Consider the following 20,272-nt stretch of genomic DNA (forward strand, 5'->3'; position numbering starts at 1 on the left):
ATCAGTATTTCTGATGGGCTTATATCAATTTCCTTAGGAGGAATCTGTACCATGTGAAGACACTGTAAGGATTAAATGAAAACTTGCCACAACTAATTAATTAACACCATTATTACAAATGTCATTCATTTCTAGGCATTTGTAATCTTCATGTTTTGCATCCTACACTTCTGCAGGATCCAGGCTACAGAGATATACAGCTATTCTAAATTATAAGATTACTTCAGCAACTGATGGAAAGGAATGCAACTTATCTGGATTCCTTTCACAGGAGAACTTTACCTAACAAAGGAAATTTTCCACATGTTTTCTAATGAATAAATCACTGTCAGCCAATTAGCTTTGCAGCTGATCATAAAACTCAGCTCAGACAAAAGGAATGAAGAGCTGCAAAACAAACATTAAGCTATAAAAAGATGGCAGAGCATAATCTACATCTGATGTAGATAAAGTACTCATTTTGGAGTGGTTGGCACTATTTCTATACCCAAAATCTATTACTACTCATTTCACTGCTTCATGGGCCACAAAATAGATTTAAATGTCTGTGTGCAGTCAGAGCATATACACTACCACAAAGACTTGAAAAAAAAATGTTTCAAACTATATTTAGAGTAAGATAGTATTTTTGAATTAAGTTCATGTTTGATTTTAACACAGAAAAAAATCCTCCTGTATTAATGAGCTGGGTTTAGCCTTTTTTTTTTTTCCACGAAGCCTACAGGAAGCTTTTCAACCATACTATTCTAGGTATTAAACTTGGACCTGACTCAGAAAATGTACATTTTAAATATTAGTCCTCTTTTTGCCAATAAAGAAAGCTGAATGGCTTTCAGGAAAAAAATTAGAGTATGAGCATAAGGCACTCTCAAATAGATAGTATGGATATCCTTGACAAATAAATAAGAAGTACTCCATTCTTCTTGAACTACATCTTCAAACAAAAAGGCTGCTCTACTAAGTTGCATTTTTGGATCAAGTAACTGGGTCACAAAATACATTAGTAGAGAGAGACAGAAAAAACAGTGCAAAAAACGAGTGCACACTAGTTTTTTTAGGAAAACTTCAAAAAGTAATGCTGTTTTAAAAAATAACAATCAATTTTAAACTACCTAATTAATAGATAAAACAAACAAACAAACGAAAAGGAATTTTTATAGAAAGCCATATGCAGTTACCATTTACTCTGAAAAACAGTACTGAATGGCAAGCCAAGTGTGGAGGGGTGCACTTCAGAGCACAGCCTAATTTAACACACATCCTGGTTATGGACAGATGTAACTGCAAAATTTGAAACAGCTGGGGCAGAGAGTACTCAGATATGTCTGCCCACTAATCCATAGGGAAAACCAAACTTTGCAGTTCAGGAACAAAAACTGACACAACTGTTTCTGAACCAATGAACTTGAATCAAGGTGAGGAAATTTTAGTAAAAGAATAGACTACACATTTTTTTAAAATAACAATTATGCATTAACTATTTGGTGGAATTTCTACATTATTTTCTCTGGATATTTTTGTCAGCTAAGCAAAATTATGCATTAGAAACAGCAACTAATCTCTATAAATGTGATTAAGAGGTATTAGTTCATTTGAGAACAGCAAAGGTGCAATGAAACAGAAAAATAAAAACACTGCTCCATTTTAAATGATGCAATGCAAGATAGTGTATCTCTGGGTAACCCAACCTTTGATTTTTAATTTTTTTTTCTTTTTAATTTTTCAACTACATTTTTTCAGCATCATCTTGGACTGAAGAGCAGACTAACATCAGAAGCACCCTTATTGTTCCCTGCTGCCCTTTCAGGTCCCTGTTTTGACAAACATCTTTGTTCTTTCCTCATCCTGACATGCTATGTATTTAAAAAACTATGGAGATATGCACAACCTTTAGCCATGGCTGTCCTTCTCTCAGGAATGGGATACAAACAAACACATCTACAGAAGAATCTAGCAGAGGCTGGCTTTACCCCATCAGAACACACTCTTAAACAGAGTCTCCTGTGACTTAGCTAAGCAGATTTTAGGACTGCTTCAAGACTTATGGTTCAGTGTAACTCAGCTGCAATATTAAAAAAACCTCTTTACAGACTGGATTGCAAAGCAGACCATATATGAGGGGGTTTTACATTAAACAACAGCAAAAACATAGGCAGACTGATGACTATAATCTTCAATAAATATTACCATACTACATTTCTGACAGATAATGTAACATTTAAAAACAGACTTTTAAAAGACATTAAAGGACCATGAATGATTGACTGTGGGAAGTCACAGGTTCCAGTTAAAGCTGTCTCAAGACAGAGCTTCTAACTTCCTGTAGATGAAAAGTCATTGTTTATTGATGCCATGCAAACATCCTACCTGTGAGAAAGCTGGCAAGGCTATTACATTGATTCCCATATTGGTATTTGGTTCTTGGAGCTCTGGTATTTGTAAAAGCACTGTTCCAACTGGTTGTGACAGAAGTGCAGTGTTACATCCATTTATTGGCTCTTTTTTGCTCTCTCTGTAACTCTCTCCTTGCTGAATGGTGCATATTTGCTCCACTTGCTCTCGCAGATCAGGTGGCAGAGCTTCTAGCACAGACTTATCTAGCTACAAGTACATAAAAGTTTTTAGATTTTTCCAAGGAATAGGTAACAGAGCTATTTTAGTCAGAACATTAGTTATACAGTCCCTGAATTTTACAAAATCCCCTACATATTACCCTGCGTATGCAAACATCCTTAGGAACCAGAGAGTTACACTCTGCAGCAGTAAATATCATTTAAGACTAAGCAGCTCAGTAAATAGGAATGCCCAGTTTTATCTTGTCATAATGATCACACTTCTTACCAAAAAACATAGACAGGGTTTCCTCTACAGCCACCTAATGGTAAAGTAACCTGAATTCTGAGTTCAAATTATACAGGCAACAGGTTGATATGAATACTAAACTGGTGTCCAGCACAAAGCTGTAAGCAATTAATTTCTTTCTTTATATGGTTCTAGGGTGCATGTTACTGATTTACTTTACTGGTATTATGAATGCTTGCATAGTCAGACTTGCCAGAGTTGGATGATGAAATAGGTTTTTACTCACTATCAGTTATTCACTTGAAACAACTGAGATAGCCTCTCAGTGTCCCAAAGTTGCTGTGTACAATGACAGCTGCACAAGTGACTGAATGAATACAACTGACAAGCAGATGTGCAGCATCCTTTTTCTCACTAGTAAAATTTGAATAAAATTATGTAGAGAAAAGCCAACGTTTGCCTCTAAGTTCTGCTGAGTAAGGCTTCATAGCTGTGTTAGAATAGTTTATCTTTTACCTTTAAGAAGAAAACTTGGAGCTTATGACCAGATTCTGGATTTACAGAGAAGAACCACAAATATCTATGAAAATCTACTTGGAAACTGAGAGGTTTTGATGAAAGCTGTCTGTATTGTTAATCACTTCAGTTACTCTTCCATGTTCTGTTTTATTCACTCATTCCAAATTTGCTGCATATGTAACTCTATAATAATTTCCTGGGAATCTTGGGTGTAAAATACCCAGGACTGCTGTTACTTTCCTAGTACAGTATACAAAAAGTGGTGTGGCACTAACTCTCACCAATCCTTCCCAGCCCTGAATGTTTTATTACATTCCATATTATAATATGATTAAAAGCAGAAAGAAAGAGATTGTGCCATAAGGCCACCAAAGTAGGAACTTTGCTGAACAGCTAGTGCATTTTTCACTTGTTTATACATATTCCTCCTATGGCAGCATCTGAATGTACAGAGCTTCTCACTGTTCAGTCAAGTTACTTTTAGATCCTGAGCTGGATTGGATATTGCATTATAGGAACACGTTTCCTGCCAAAAGCATAATTTGCTTCTTAAAATGGGTAAATATTTGAGAAAGCTGTTAAAAATCCACAGAAATACTTTTACAGATTTAAATGACAGACATTTAAATGACAGATCTTTACAGAAGAGCAACTAAGTCTGCTTATATCTAAAATACCTGCAGAAGTCTGTGCAGCTGTTTTATAGCAGACCCTTCTAACAGAGTCTACTTGAACAGCATGTGGGGCAGAAATAATGAAGGTTGTCCCTTTGTTAAAACACACCTAAAAAAAAATAATCCCCAAATCTCACAGAAATATTCGACTTAAATAAAGATTGTCCTCCTCTCATCTAAATAGTGGTATCCTGTACAAATATTAAGTGTGCATCCTAACTTTAACATTATTTATTAAGGCAATATATTTTTGCATCATTAAGAATTACTTACTGTGTACTATACTTTACTAGAACTCTTTTTATTTAAAAAGAGCTCCTTTTGGGTCTGTCCAAATAAGACAGACAATCCCAAGTTATTACAATACACTGTAGATGTTTCATATTCTCAGGTTTACCTGGGAAGCAGATGGAACCTCAATACTCAAATTGAGCCTGGATTTTACACTGACAGGAGAATGCACACCATTCCACTTGACAGCAGACTCGGTGTTGTTGGCATTAGAATTGAGACTAGCTGTGACATTGGTACCACGAGATGGAAGGAAAGTGCAAGTTCTTGAATTAGAAGATATTTCAAGGTCCATAGCAGCCACAAATACTATACATATGGAAACAAAATACAGAGTGATCATCTAATAGTTAAAAATACTCTGAAGATTCAAGATGCAGTAAAAGGTATTTTCTAGCATTACTTGAAGAGTTTATGTAATACGTAGCACCATCATAACACTTTTTATTTCAAAGTATCCTCTGTTACTATTAACTAAAAAACTTTACCCAAAAAAACCTTATTGGACTAATCCTATACAAAGTTTTATTAGCAGCATTTTCATTTGCAGCAGCAAACCCAACTCTCAGAAATTTTATAATTTGCATAATTTACACTGGTATAATATTGAATAAGTATTCCAAAAGGTGATCTATATTAGGGTCCTTCAGAACAGATCACTATCACACAAGCCAAGTACAAAGCTTACTGACCTTCCTTAGGGTCTTCCTCTGAGTGCTTTTTTGCTTTCTGAACATGAAAAAGATCAATAACTGAATGTGATCCACCAGGTAAATGGCCAGACTGTACTGTTGAGAGAGCTGAAGTTGTTTTACTGATGGGAACTAGCTGCTGTACCTGAATTCCAACCTAAATCCAAAACATAAATGCATTCATTTAATAAAGTTTGAAATACATAAAATTAATTTTAAAATAGGTAATTATATCCTAACAACATTTCCTTCTTTGGAAGTGACTGCCTGTTGTGTGTGGGGGGAGGACAAATAAAAATATATTGAAATACACATAAACAGCCACTAAAAACATATCAAACAAATCCCAGAATTACCCACCATAACCCAACAACTAAGAAATTACAAAGGTACTAACATCTTAACTTCTGATATAAAAAAGTGCTGTCAACAGGATCATGAAGCAATGTGTTTTTTATGAAATTTCTTAGACATTAACAAATACAGAAATACTGATGACAAGAATATGGTTAGTATTAAATCTGGCTACCCAGCAATGCTTTTCCCCAAGGACAATCTATACTAAATGCATCACTTCAGTCTACAAATGAGAAAAATACTAGTGTTTCACTTGTAAACACTGGTTTTGCAAAGTCTCATTGGATGAAATTACTTTGGCAGAAGTAGTCTTGTTTAGATGAGGTATTCCTCATTTTTCAAGACATCCTAGATTTTCATTTAACTTTTAAATACCAAATCAGCAGTGGTTCAAAACGTGTCATAAGAATGCCCTGGTGCACTGTATGAGTTTATTGCCTAATCCTCCATAATTTTAAAGAAAAAACCTGACGCTTAGAAAAAGTTGCATATGGGACTCAGAAAGCATGAAGGAGCTACTGTATACATCTCCACCAGGTTTTCTTCTATAATTACATAATAAGGATTTTGTTTATTAACACCTTTTTAGTTGCAATAATGGGATATGACATTTAAATTAAATATTTCCTCAACTCCAAGCCAGGGAGCTGACTTTGCAAGGCAACATTGTGAATCAAAACCTACTTCTATATCCAGATGAGGAATTAATGCAGGTTTGTTTTAGAAATCCTCTGTGTTCTATTGTAACAAATGGCTGATGTCAAAATAGCAGCATTGTGGGGTCACATTGCTATGACAAAACCTCTGAGATGAGCAGGAGTTCTAAAATAAGCCATGAATCAAAAGAGCCAGAAAACCACTTTGAAATAAAGGCCAAAACATGGGCTGGTAACTTTTCTTGCTCTAAGACTTGCAGTCTAGAACAAAAGCTCCTTTTATCTCATTATAAACAGTTATATATTAGTTTATATTAGTTACACAATTAATGTATGGCAAAAGTTTACAGAAAATTCCAAGACAAAATAAAACTTACACATGCTGATGGAACTGTAGAAGATATAGACTTACTTCACCATCTCAGGATGTTTAAAGTTGTGCATTAATTTATACCACAAAAAAATTAATTTTTTTACATTTATGGCTTTGTAACCATGTTTTTCAAAGGTTATAAAACATAATACAATTGCATACACTAATTTACATAAGCTTTATATTACCTACACTTTTGCTTAAGTTTGGTTATCATCTACTAGAGGGAACTGAAAATCCACAACAGACAGAAATAAGTTGATAAAGAGAATGAATTTCAGTTTTCCCATTAACTCACCCCTCGCATATCGGATATGTTCAGCTTCATTGTGTGAAACATGTTCAGAGTTTCCTTCCCAATTACTTTTGCACTGTCTGTTGCATGGTCTAAAGTCACAGTCCTAAAAAGAACAAACAAGCATGGTTAAAAAGGAAACTGTTTCACAAATCCTGAAGTCAAAAATTCTGTATTTGTTCCAGAGAGGACCTGAAAGAAAGACAGATGATAATTTCTTGGCATATAGAAACTGAACACTTTTTATTTGTTCTGTGGTTTCTTTTTAAAGGTAGTTAAAACGAAGCATCATCTACAGAAAAAGTAAGAAAAGCAGAATACTTACTAACTGAACATTCTTAGTGTGCAGTCCACACATTAAAAACTCAAATTTAGGATATATATATATATATATACACACACACACATATACACACAAATATTCATACACATATACACACACATGCAATCCACTGAAGCCAGACCAAAAGTTTCACAAGAAGTTTACAGTTTGCACAAAAACACACTCCTGCATTTCCACTCAACCTTGATTCACAGAAAGTTTGTTCAGTATTATTTCAGTTGTCAATTGTTTTAAGCAAGAGTTTCAAAAGGAACTCAGAGGGGAAGCAGATGTAGGCATGTGCATGTGGATTACAAGCAACAAGGTATTCAAATTAATGGCAATTAACTTTAAACAACATTTCAAATTATCTTAAGCTATGGGCAATTTTTTGCAACAAGACTCACAAAATAATCTGGCTGTGAGTTTTACAGATTACCATTTGAGAGTATGGCAGGGCAGCAGCAGTGCTCGGACAGCTCTGGATTCTCTAATGGCCTAACCTTTGACAAAATTCAAGTGGCTCATCAAATGCATATGAGTGATGTAAAATCTTCTCACTGAAATAAATGATGCGGTTTTAGCTTTGATAGAGCGGGCTCTATCAGCAAAATGAAGTTTGATGTTTTGACAGGGTGCCATCCTGACTACTTACTAAACACTTTGATGGTGTTACTCTGCTTTTCAATCTGTCAGAAACCACCATGAACAGCCAAGTGCTCTTTGGAAAGGTCTAGTTCTGCCAATATGAAAACAAAAAACCCTCAGACTGTGAAGAATATTAAGATCTCCTTAAGCTTTACATGTTAGTATTCTTAAGAAAAAGGAGATCAATCTCACTAAAGGTACACAACATTTCAGAAAAATATTTTAAAAAGGTTTGTGCTGAACTATCATGACTGGGTTTCAGAGATGCAGTAAAAATACCACTTAATCTCAAAAACTGAGTTTGATTTTAAATGTGTCTTCAAGTCTGAATCCTTTGTAGTACTATGGTTATCCTAGGGGATCTTGACCTGTAGGATAAGAAAGCATAGCAAGCCATTCAACTGTGAGATAAAGGAGCAAGAAATGAGTCATGAGCTATAGCTACAGAGAAAATCTGAAACTGACGAGAGAAACTGGTCACTTGGGGGACCACAATGAGAATCGAATCCATTTGCTTGCACTCAACTTTTGGAGTTTACCCTTCCACTGCTAAAAAGCTTTTTACTGGGCTGAACAGAAATGCTCTAACAAAGACAGAAATACACCACCTACAGCATAACCTGGAGTGACTGGGGTTGAGAAGGTCACTGGAAAGCCAGAAGCAGAAACAGAGATGCCACCAAACAAAATCCTGGCATCTGAACCACTTTAGTGATGTGTGAACAATTTTCCATTCTTGGGTGCCCCCTGACCTTACTGAAGACTTCATGAATTAGGGAAATTTCAGGGCATGTGTACATTAGTATGCCTGACCACAGAAAAGGGGTCCTAAGAACTGATATATTCACGAAAAAGCACTCTGACAAGAGTTAAAATATGGGAGGAATAAAGCTCTATCTCAATGCACACTCAATACTAAAATATGTTCTTAGGCTGTTAAGAATAAATCTTCAGGTCAAAGAATTCAGGATAGCCAGAAGACAAAAGTATAGATGGAGGGATTTTCTTCTTGGTATATATACCAATTCTAGAAAGTGATGAGCTTCTTACAGTGAAACATGAATTTTGTCGTTTCAGCTTTAATTACAGCTGAATTCTGTGTAACAAGATCACAAGCATGACAGGCTCTATGCATGCAAGTCTTACTACTGAACTCTGACCCACTGAAAGAACTCCTGGGCATGTGGGTGGTGCTATGCAGGGCCAGCACCTGGACTTGATGATCCCTGCGGGTCCCTTCCAACTCAGCATATTCTGTGATCTGTGAACTCCACCACCTCTTCTGTTACCAGCAACACAAAGCAAATGACCCTCCAGTTCAGGAGGGATTAGTCTGTTACAACCACCTGACATGGAAGGAAAAGCAGAAAGACTCTCAAAAGCCAGGATCATCCTGTACTGAAGAACAACTGCTTTGATAAAGAAGTGTATGCCTGAAGAATATATATGTATGTAGGTTCCATGACAATCTTGTATGAAACAGCATATGATACTCTATGCCTAGATTATATCCATGTGTTTTTAGCATGCAAGTACATAAATAATATTCAGATTAAAAAATATTAGTCAACATCATCCAGCTTATCAATAAGGAACAAAGATTTGGAGGAACAAAGCAATAGGAGGCTGGTTACTGAAAGAAATCAATGCTGCTGCAAGTGTATCACAGTGCAGGACATAAATATGTTTTCTTCAAACACTCTAAGAAAACCCTCATCTCCAATACTGAGCAAGCTGGAGAAAGGTACACCAACAATACATAAGCATATATGTATTACTGATAACCACCACAAATGTACAACCCAAATGTACAACCTAAACACAGAGGAGTTTTGATAATAATACTCTACTTATTTTGGTGCAAGTTTTATACATATACAAAGTACCAGGCACTTCGAAATTTCTGTCTTGTCTTCCTATAAATTTTAGCTCCTGCAGAAGTGTGCTCATGCCTAGTACTTACCTGGCAATATTATCACAGATTCCATGACCTCCATACTTTGCAGGCTCTACTGGTGCTCCAGCCTTTCTGACCATAATTTTAAGGGTCAATCGTTTACCCTTCATACCAGCAGCTTCAAGTCTACGCTGGATCTCTTCTGAGAGGCTCAGAAGGAAAGCTTCTGCTTCCTTAGGCTGAAGGGGAAAAACAACCTGTTTAGATAATTACTACTTTTCAAATACTGAAAGTAAATCATTAAGGGTTAATACAATCCAGATTGCACAAAGTGAAAAGAGCAAGCTGACACACAAGCAATTGCCTCACTTAACTTCAAGTGGTTTGTTTTCACTGTAGGTCACTTAATTAAGGCAAAATGGTAGATTCCTGTCCTGATGTTGAAAGAAGTCTTTTAAAAATAGAAACCCCAACACAGAATTGCAAGCCTAAGCTCAAGCCTAGAAGATGAAAAGCATAGGACTTAAAAATCTTTTTCACCATGAGGAAAGTCAAGCAGAGGAACATGTTGCTCAGGGAAGTTTGCAGTCTTCATTCTTGGAGATTTCTGATGCCAGACTGGATAAAGTGCTGAGCAACTGGTGTGATTTATTAGCTTCCCCTGTTTTGAGCAAAAGTCTGGACTACACAACACTGTCAGGTCTCTTCAAACTCCCTTTTTTCCCTATCATTTCTATAAATACTCAAGATCTCAAAAAAGTGCCGAGTTACTTTTTAAATACAATTTTGTTAATAACACTCCCCCCCAAACAAAAAGTAATTGTAAAAAAATCTAATAAAAATGTTGGACGGGAGCAGCTGGTGATAGTTTCAGGCACTGGCATCTTCAAATAATCAGCATTTAAATGAAAGAGAATGCTAGGTGCTGACAAACCTACTGCAGTTCTCTTTTTCTGTACCAGACTTGTATAACGAATGCAGAATAGCCAGCTAATTTTGTGCAAGCTTCTTTTCACTCCAATATTTTGCAGTCTCTCCTCCCATTTTATCGTTTGGTCTCCTACTTCTTCATTTTCCTCATTTCTATTTCGTGGCTAAGATGGTGCTCTAACAGATCAAAGTGTAAGTGAAAATAATCAGAATATGAGAAGATTCTTCTACAGGTGAAAGAAGTAACTGGAAAAAAGAAGCAAGTCTAATTTACCTGTGTAAACCTTATTCCATAGTTGATTTCTGCTGAAACAGATTTTCTTTCTTTTTCTGTACGAACAGGTCGGTCATCCAAACCACGACAAAATCTGTAGAGCATTTGTCCTGTTTTTGGACCAAATTCTTTTTGTAGTTTTGACATTGAAGCACACTGCAGATCTCCACAGGTTTTAATTCCCAAAGAAGCCAGCTTAGATTCCATTGTCCTGCCAACTCCTAACAACAAAGCAATTAGTTCTGTTAACCTTATACAATGCAAAGCCAGCTGGGTTCTGATTACATAAAATTTTTATTTTTAAACCCATATTAAGTCATATCAAATTAACAAATAAATATATATAAAATAAATTCTGCTACATAAAACATGGAATGGAAACTTTTGCTGTCATCACCAGTGTATCTTTAATCTGTTTCACATATTTCGTTTAAGATGTCACACTACAGCATGTTAATTTTTGGGTAAAATATGACTGAATCCTGCTTGGAAATTGTCTGCCTGTTACAGATTAAATCGTTCTGAATCCCCCCAACAACTCAGTCCAAAACGAGTGTCCAACAAGTAATATGTTTTCCCCTCATGTACAAGTGATCTAATCTAAATGAAAACCGACAAATATTTTGACCATTGTTGCACTGCTTCCTAGGTAGAAAAATAATATTTCAGGTAGAAGTGATAGCATACCTGTATCACTTGTGCTTTGAATTACCAAGCACTGGAAATTGTAGGTATCCATGGCAACGGCACATATGTAAGTGTGATAAACAGAAGTATATTTCTGGGTTTTGGAGAGGTGGCCTGTTACTTCCAGAAAATATTAATCCTATGAGTTCACACTACCAAAGTCAGCAAAAATTGGAAATCTTAAATAATCAGATTCTATTCTTGATAATCTGTTTCTCTGTTGAGGGGGTATTATCAACACAAACACTAAAATGCTTTTACTATGAACATGCAAGTGAATTCTGAAAACTTTAAAATGTTAAAGTCAAAGCACAATTCTAAATGAGTAATATTCTGGAGGAAAAATATCTCCTGTAAGTTATGCCAAAGAGAAATTACAGCACAGCTGTGCTGTAGATAGTGTTTGGCCACTAAGGGCTACATAATGAGAATTTCTGGTAAACCTGCACCTGTCCATGGATGCTATTTCTACCACTCTCCTATTTCAGTGTCTTTGCCTGCCTGATTTTTTACTGTTCCTCCCTCTTTTTTTTATCTTTAACAGATAAAGATACAATTTTTTTTATATCTAACACTAAATATATGTGTATACATGCAGGCTGAGGTCAGCTGATCACTGAAAGCATAAATGAGTGCTTACTCAGCACTTCTTGCACCATGCCTGTGTCACAGTATACTATCTATGTGTACTAAGTAATAATATAAAGTTACATGCCAGGAAATGCTTTATGTTAAAAACCTTCTAGGTATTCTCCTGGAACACTAAAAATATAATAAAGTCTGTTTTCATACAGGTGAATGCCATATGTCTTTACTGTCTATTCACATTTTGGATCATAAACACAGAATAGCAGCTAATCCTGTTTGATCTAGAAAGCAAATTTGTAGCTGAAAGTGGTTTAATATCAGGAGGCAAAATGCCCTATAAAAGACAGGAATACCTGGAAGACTGGTAACAAGTTGCCCTCTGATAAAATCATCCACTTCTTCAGGTTTTAAGTGATACTGTCCATCTGGTTTTGCTTTACGAGTTGCCATTCTGGCCAGCAGAATATTGGAACCTGTAAAAACAACAAATTAAAGCATGTCTGTGGTAACTTCTGTCCTCAGGCAGAATGTCACAGTTTAACACTCAAGGAAAAAATGCAGAAAGTACAGTCAAACTCTTTAACTTTTACCAAGAATTTAACAAAATCTATGCATATATATTTGCAGCGTCTACCTTCATAATTACCAGCCAGGACTTATTTGCTATAACAGCACTTAAACTGTAGTGCTAAGTGCAATTGCAAAGTTAGTAAGGGAAGAATTCTTCTTTTAGTCATGAATTTCAGCTTGTCTCACAAGTGGATTTCACACACTTATATACACTCAGTACAGGTATGTACAGATATTCAACTCTAATATTAATTAGGAACAAAAAAGAAAGGATAAAGGAATGAGCCAAGAAGAAATAAATCAAGGAAATATTTTCAGATGTGTGATTTAATATACAATACCTACTACAAATCACAAATCTTTGTCCTCAATACCTTTTAAGAACTATGTAAAATCATGTCACCCTGTAAACTCTTACTGCTATCTTCATTAAGGAACACAATCTGTGCTCCTTTTTCTATTTACTGGAAACATTTCATAAAAATGAATACAAGAGTGGAATTTTAGCATAGTGTTCAGATAAAGGAGAAGTGATAGCTGGATGGGCCATTGACTTAAGAGATGGTCTTGATGATCCTCGCTGGTCCCTTCCAATTCAGAATATCCTGTGATCTCTGATATGGAAATTTTATACATTTTTACTTACAAGTTTCCAGTTATGAAAATTTTCTTGCGTTTTTATTCAACTAATTTAATGTAAATGGCAACATATTCCACAAACACTTAGGAGTTCTAGTAAACTTACACAGCTTTGATACATTAACAAAAGCAGTCCCTGCTTGTAAACAGAAATGAAGTTACTTACCCATCCCAACAGAAGCTGTGCATTTAGTCTGGTCTTTGATTTCAGTGCGGATAGCGTTTGCAAATTCATCAGGAGTCAGTCTGGTCTCTGTAAGGATTTCAGTGATATCTACTAGTGCTTCATCACAACTGACTGCTTCGATGTTGTGAGTATAGCTATCAACACAAAGTAAAGGAGGTGAAACACCAGCAACAGCTCACCATCTGTTAAAACAAATATGTAGCAAATAAAGTCTTCCTTTTGTGGTGGCATTTCCCTGCCTATTTTGTATCACACACCACTTAGATATTAAAAATGCTAAACCAGCAAATTACAGTAACATTACTAATGTAAGATTTAATTTCAACATGCATCTTGATTTTAAAAGAACAGCTGGAGAGGGAGTTGAATATTTGTTTTTCATTGACAATAACAAATTTCCAGTCTTATTTTAAGTGCATTTTAAACCAGAAAGTAGTTTCTAATATATGTTACTCTAATAACCCATTCTTAAATTACTCAAAAAACTTCTCTTGGAAGGATCTCCTGTCTAAGCAGGGATCTGCTTCTCACTATATGAATCAGTGAAAAAATTTAACAGTGAATCATTTGGAAGTCAGATGTTGATTGTTTACAGCATTTGGCTTCAGGATAAAAGAATGCTCAGAAGCATAGTGGTCAAGGTAACAAAAATACTACAAGGGAAGACCTCAAACAGGAATAGCTTCACTGAAGCTGAAGAGTGGGAGATGAAAATATAAAATGAGTAATAGCCTTTAGTAGTGGCAACCAAAATATGCTTGATAACCTTACCATGAAGATCATGCAAACAAACAGCACATTACCTTGCTAGTATTTCATACACTGTCCGTGCAACTTCTTTGTATGCATCAAAATCATATGAAACTGCCTGAAGATTTGGACACAACTTTTTTGCTTGGCCAAAAAACATTCCATTCTTTATGCCAACTTGTCTAAAATTAAATAATAAAATAAACCTTAAGTAAACACAGTGCAAACCTTACCACCAATTAACTGGGAGTACTTTCAATTTAATTATTTGTCTTTCCCCCCCGAAAAAAATGGGAATAAGAACTCAGTCAACAGGTAGAAATTTAATAGGTTAAAAAAATAACTGCAACTAGAGTATTTGAATTAGCTGTATATTATTAAGCCATGGAGCATGAGAAATCTGCCTTCAGGAAAATGCTAAAGACAAAGATTCCAGAAAGCACACTTGCTATCTTCTGCTTCCAATTAAAACCACACATATACGACAGTGACTAAGGCAGAGAGATCTTATATTCCAAGGTGCAAGTTTACATAATTAGGCTCCTGCTAATAAATAAAGTCTTTCTGAGATACAAATAGAAGCCTGCCTATCCTAGCAAGCCTAATAAAGCTTCCAACCAAGAAATAATTTCTGGAGTATTATTTCCATTAGAGAAGACCCCCTGTATTTTGGACACTGTGCTTATATTTATAAAAGCTGTTCTACATTCTAAACCTTTGCAAGTTAGGTCATTGGAGACAGTCAGCAAAGTCTCTGTAGAATTGTTTTAAAGTCACACTTTTGGTTTGAAATAAAACCTTCAGAATGTGTCATTAATTCTACAAAATACTACAACTTTGATACAAAGACATGACAATAACATGAAACCAACAGTATCACAGTGAAAGGCACACGGTTTTTCTCCACAGGCTTTATTTCAACTTATATGTAGGCTGGGTTGAGAGCTACTGAGCAGCATCTACCAAGCAGCAGCATCTAAAGGGAAGAGTTTCTGTTAAATTTTAACAACCTATATAATTACAACTTTTGAACAGAAACTTCTTCTCCAGATAAATTTAAAGACACTAATAACCCCTATTTTTGGACATCTTATGCCTATCTGTATAGGATTTTCAAACAAACTACTGGGTAACTTTTACCTACCTGGCTTCATAACTACAAGAAGCTATTTCAGCCATGGACAGAACAGTGAGATCAAAGTCAGCTCCATTCACATGTGTGGAATCGGTATGTTCCCAGACTGATGAGTCCAACTGATCAGGTACTCTAATTTCTGCTTAAAAAAAAATAAATGTCTATGTTATTCTTCCTAAGAGTTCAACAGAATGAATGCCAATAAAATAAAAATTATGGATTTTATTTTATACAATTTCTATACTTTTATCTTTTGACAAAGACATTCTTAATAATATTGATTCATATTGTTGTCCAGAAAAAAATCCAGACCCCTCCCTGAGTAATGTCTCTCTGGATAGGTCTGCACATACTACTGAGAACAATATTAATAGAAAAATGGTGCTTCCCCCAAAATTACTACTCAGCAGCTCACTGGTGACTACAGATACCATACTGTAAAATAAGAATGATCTTAGCTTTATTGACCCTAAAAATGATCAAACACGCTTGGCTAAATGTTAGAACCACATCCTGCCAACAAATACAAGATGCTACAAATTATTTAACAACTGCTCAACTAAACAAGAAGACACTTAGCAATGTTCGTTTTTACAAAATGCACCCCTGATATCAAAACACTGAAATTTCATATAGAATATAAATCCACTTCACATCATACTTGAAACTGTTTTTCTAATAGTCTAGATACCACAAAGTGATTTTTAAGAAGTGAAAACCAGAATGCCAATTAGCTGAAATAAAAAACACTAGCTAGAAACTCCTATTTTCTTTAACACTCTTATGGGGATATTAACTGAAATAACTCCTCCTTTTACTTATTAATAATTCTCTTATTAGGATGTGTCAATTTCTTTCAAATATCACCACAAACCTATCTTGGATCAAAATGATACAATTATAAGTGCTGCAACCTCAGACTTAAAATGACACAGAACTTCCCTCATTCTATAAAGCTTTACTACATATCCTTACATAAATTTTAAAGGATCCTCCAGGCTCACTGGGTACTAGGTAGTAGACAGAATTCCATGACACTGAATAATGGAACCAAGCAAAAGATTTCTAGTTCTATTTGGGTTTTCATAGTATGTAAGCCTTGAAATACGTGCCATACTCTAAATATGAATCAGCTTGAAAAAAATCACTAGATGCAAAAACTACTATGCCTGCCCAAACTCCCATCAGATTCAAAACAATGAGGTATCTCAGAGATAAAATGCTTCTATTTAAAATGAAATCCACTACGCAGCTCTTTTTCATTACTATAGTCTATTTAATACCATACACCTTTGTAATATAATAAATGGGAGTTTATTATAGTCCCACAATGAATATAGAGTGCCATAATGCCTAATTCCACAGTACTAACAACTTACACACCAACAATCTGACTGAAAAGAAACCTGGTGCTATGTGCACATATGAGTAGCTTTCAAAGCAGAGAAAGTGGTGTAATGAGTGAGTGGAGATACCAGTGGTAGAGCCTAACTCATGCGGAAAACTGCTTTTATTCAGAATTTCTGCTAAATTTGTGCACTTTTTGATTTCTTAAATATTTTAGTTTATGATGAGCTCAATAAGTTACCTAAGATGTCTGCAATTGAAAATCAGAGCAAAATTATGCCCCAAATAAAGATAAGAATGACAAGAACAACTTCTTTAGTCCATGCCTTCCTGTGCCCTGGCCTGAGATGATGCTGTCATCTTGTCTATCTTCACTGGATTCGTCGACTTTTTCCACATCGCAGCAGAGCAGATCCCCCCATGAGCTGATGGAGTCACTTCATGTGAAATTCAGGGCAATGCAGAACACATTGTCCTCAATGGAAGGCAAGGTAGAGAACCTCTCATCAAAAGCTGGGAAACTAGACAGGCACATGGTGAATGTGGAGCAACGGATGGAGAAATCAGAGGCCAGGACCCAAGTCTGTGAAAAAGAAATCGCTGAGAATAAATCTGTGACTAATATGATGGTTAAAATCTGCTGCTCTTTAGAATGAAAAGGGAGATTCTAGGGTTGAGGGAAAGGAAGTCTAGAAAACATTCACATCTTGGGCATCCTGGCCATGGAAGAGACCCCAAACTCTGAATTCCTGATTAACGTATGTTAATCTTTTATTTTTTTGAACATGAACGTTAAAGATGGCATGTATGTAGAGAAGCAATTTCTACTATCTAAAAAGCCTATCTCCAATTTGAGGATTTAGGGTGAGACCGGTATCAAGTTTTTAAATTTAAAAGTTATGCATTTTTAGATGAATTAATATAAGAAAAAGAAAGTATTTCATAAAAGACTGAAGATTCTGTTGACACTAGATTTTGTCTAGCAATGCAGATCAAAGTCAGGATCCAGTATCACTAAAGAAGTAATTAAAAAAAAAAAAAAAAAGAAGTAAATGAAGCAGCAGAATTCAGCATTTGGTCAAAAGTGATTCACAAGTGTTTGGGTGTTTGTGTTTGGGGGTTTTTTTTGGTTGTATTTTTGTTGGGGTTTTTTTTGAGGGGGTGAGGTGCTCTGTTTCTGTGGTTTTGGTTGGTTTGTAATTTGGAACCTCTTTTCAAATAAGCAAGATGTGGAGAAGGCAATATCAGAGAACAGCTTGGAAAGTATGAAGCACCAAAAATTGAAGTGGGTTCCATGTTGAAGCATGGATGCAAAAATATGCTCATGTTCTAAGCTCCTCCCAACTACCTTCCTATTTCATTTATATAACATGTCCCCATTGTGTCTCCTTTAACAGCCTAATTTACTATTCCGTATTTTTGACATTTTTGTAAAAGCATTTCTGCATGTAATGCTTGTGCCTATTGCACTGTATTTTCCTGTGTCACGGCACAATTAAACACATGCTGTGAAGTGTGTCACTTTCTAAGATACTGTGATGTCTGAGAAGCCTAATCAGCAATTCTACCTTTACATCAAAGACCATAACTAACTATAATTCCTTTATCCCAAAAGGAAGACAAACCTTGAGAAAAAAGCAAGCAGAAACAACAGGTTTGGGGTTTTTTTAATTGGTAAAATGATTGCACATGGAGATAAAATAAACAGAGACTCAAAAATATTATGAACTGCATCTAATGAAACAGAGACTATAAAAAGAGTGTTTGGAAAAAATCCTGTCACCAAAATAATAGGCTGCACAATCAGCCTAAGCGTCAAGAAAGAAAGAGCTAGCTGCCTGCCTGCATGCAAGCCAGTTGAGACTGGATGCTGAAGTTAAAGAAATGAATGTGTGATATCCAGAAAAAAGCTGCCACAGTAAGAAACTGAGCTTGTTATACAATGAGGTTGAAAGCTGCTGTACACTTAAGCAATCAATACAGCAGAAGAGATACTACTGAATTTGTGAATCAAAAGAACATGCTAGGTATCAGCTAAACTGTAATTCAACCATCTAACTCTCCAAACCACTCAGCTGTATAGTCACATCCTTATCCAGTTCAAGGCCCTAATAAAAGTTAACAAGTTACTGTATAAACTGAACTACCAATAAATACTTCATACACAAGCTCTACTAGAGAAAATCCAACTCCATAAAGACCACAGCTATCTCTGTCAGGAGCATACTGATAAGTCCTTAGAAAGCTTGTGGGTTCTACAAACATATATTCTACCTCAGTTTTGAAGTGTTCTTAAACTACAACAAAAAACCCAAATTAAATGGCATCAGTTCCAGTAATACCTTGGTTGTATAAATGTCTTCAAAAACCCCCAACAACCAGCCAATTTCCAAAGTACTAATGTTCCATAAACAACCATGGAAGAACAAGCTGTCTTTTGCCCCACCTTGTCTCACCAAAATAAAACACTGAGGTGTAAACTTTATAAAAACAGTACTGAGTACCACAAATTTGGTAAAAACTGCATATACAAAAAGGCAAAGGAGAAACTCAACTTCCAAGTCTAAACCAAACTTAAATAGCAGCTACCCCTTGTATATGCACTTTTTACCAACTTTGTGGCAAGAACTACGCTTCTAGATGATTAAATAAGACTGGTACTAGCCACTTAAGTTGTGAATGTTTAGCAATATACTTTCTCATACTAAATAAAGTTCAGGCAGTATAATAAAACCTATTAATAAAACTTTGGTTTATATTAGTACACTACTACTTGAGGACACAGAAAGTAACACATTTCTAAATTGCTGCAGGCAAGTACGGAATTCTCAAAGTACAACAGACAAGCTGGTTTTCAAAAACAAAATACTGAACAAACAGAATTTATTAAAATTTCACAGACTTTCCAGAGACCTAAAATGCTACACGCACCACCCAAATTAACTCATTGTACACAGATATTCTACATATGCAACTCAAAACCAAACTTCAAACAATCAGTTTCTCAGTGGTCAAGTGCTGTTGTTCTACTTTTACAGAAAAAAATCCTCTGTAGTAAGACTTTCAAAATTTATTCTGCATCTTCTTCTCTATATTTGACTTTCTGAGAAAAAGGTGATCCTGGAAAAACTGTATTTAGTTTTCACTTTAAACAACTACTAACATTCTATCTTACACTCAACCTTAAGAAAGTGAGTAAAACCTAGAATTACTCTAAAATTTACCCATATTGAGCAAAGCTAACTAACAAGAAGCCACAGTGTCCTGCTATTACTGAGGCCACAGAGCACTGTGTTGTCCAAAGGTATTTATTTTCTGAAATCTCCCACGTGAAAGAAATAAACTTATCTATGGTACACTTTCTGAATAGTTTTAAAGAAAAAGTCTTCCATAACAACAGCTCAAAACATACATACAGACAGACTTATCTGTACCTGCTTTGCCATTCAATAGCTTTTTCTGGTAATATTGCTGTTCAAGCTGGGGGTTTGCACCAGGGCGCAGCAGTGCCTTCCCTGTACCTCTGTTACTAGTAACAGCTACTGGCTTTCCTGTGGAGAAAAAATGCATATACTTATAGGTCAATACCTATAATAGCTTAGATTTTAATAAAAGCACAATTAGGATAAGATCATAAGG

General features: G+C 35.5%; 1 protein-coding gene across 5 annotated transcripts in view; it reads right to left on the bottom strand.

Annotated features, from left to right (window-relative positions):
* Positions 1-20,272, bottom strand: part of REV1 (REV1 DNA directed polymerase) — a 55,061-nt gene that overhangs the window by 6,247 nt on the left and 28,542 nt on the right. The window contains exons 8-18 of one of the 5 annotated variants that reach the window (XM_059839503.1): positions 20,068-20,184; positions 15,296-15,425; positions 14,205-14,333; positions 13,381-13,535; positions 12,359-12,478; positions 10,731-10,951; positions 9,593-9,765; positions 6,663-6,765; positions 4,979-5,135; positions 4,393-4,595; positions 2,368-2,601 (exon numbers count right to left, since the gene is read on the bottom strand). In XM_059839503.1, the coding sequence (XP_059695486.1) occupies positions 2,368-2,601; positions 4,393-4,595; positions 4,979-5,135; positions 6,663-6,765; positions 9,593-9,765; positions 10,731-10,951; positions 12,359-12,478; positions 13,381-13,535; positions 14,205-14,333; positions 15,296-15,425; positions 20,068-20,184 (1,742 nt within the window). Of the gene's footprint in view, positions 1-2,367; positions 2,602-4,392; positions 4,596-4,978; positions 5,136-6,662; positions 6,766-9,592; positions 9,766-10,730; positions 10,952-12,358; positions 12,479-13,380; positions 13,536-14,204; positions 14,334-15,295; positions 15,429-16,874; positions 17,185-20,067; positions 20,185-20,272 lie in introns of those variants that run through there. The other 4 variants (XM_059839502.1, XM_059839504.1, XM_059839505.1 and 1 more) reach the window with 4 other exon arrangements.

This window comes from Haemorhous mexicanus, chromosome 2 (assembly GCF_027477595.1).
Source record: "Haemorhous mexicanus isolate bHaeMex1 chromosome 2, bHaeMex1.pri, whole genome shotgun sequence".
Lineage (NCBI taxonomy): Eukaryota > Metazoa > Chordata > Aves > Passeriformes > Fringillidae > Haemorhous > Haemorhous mexicanus.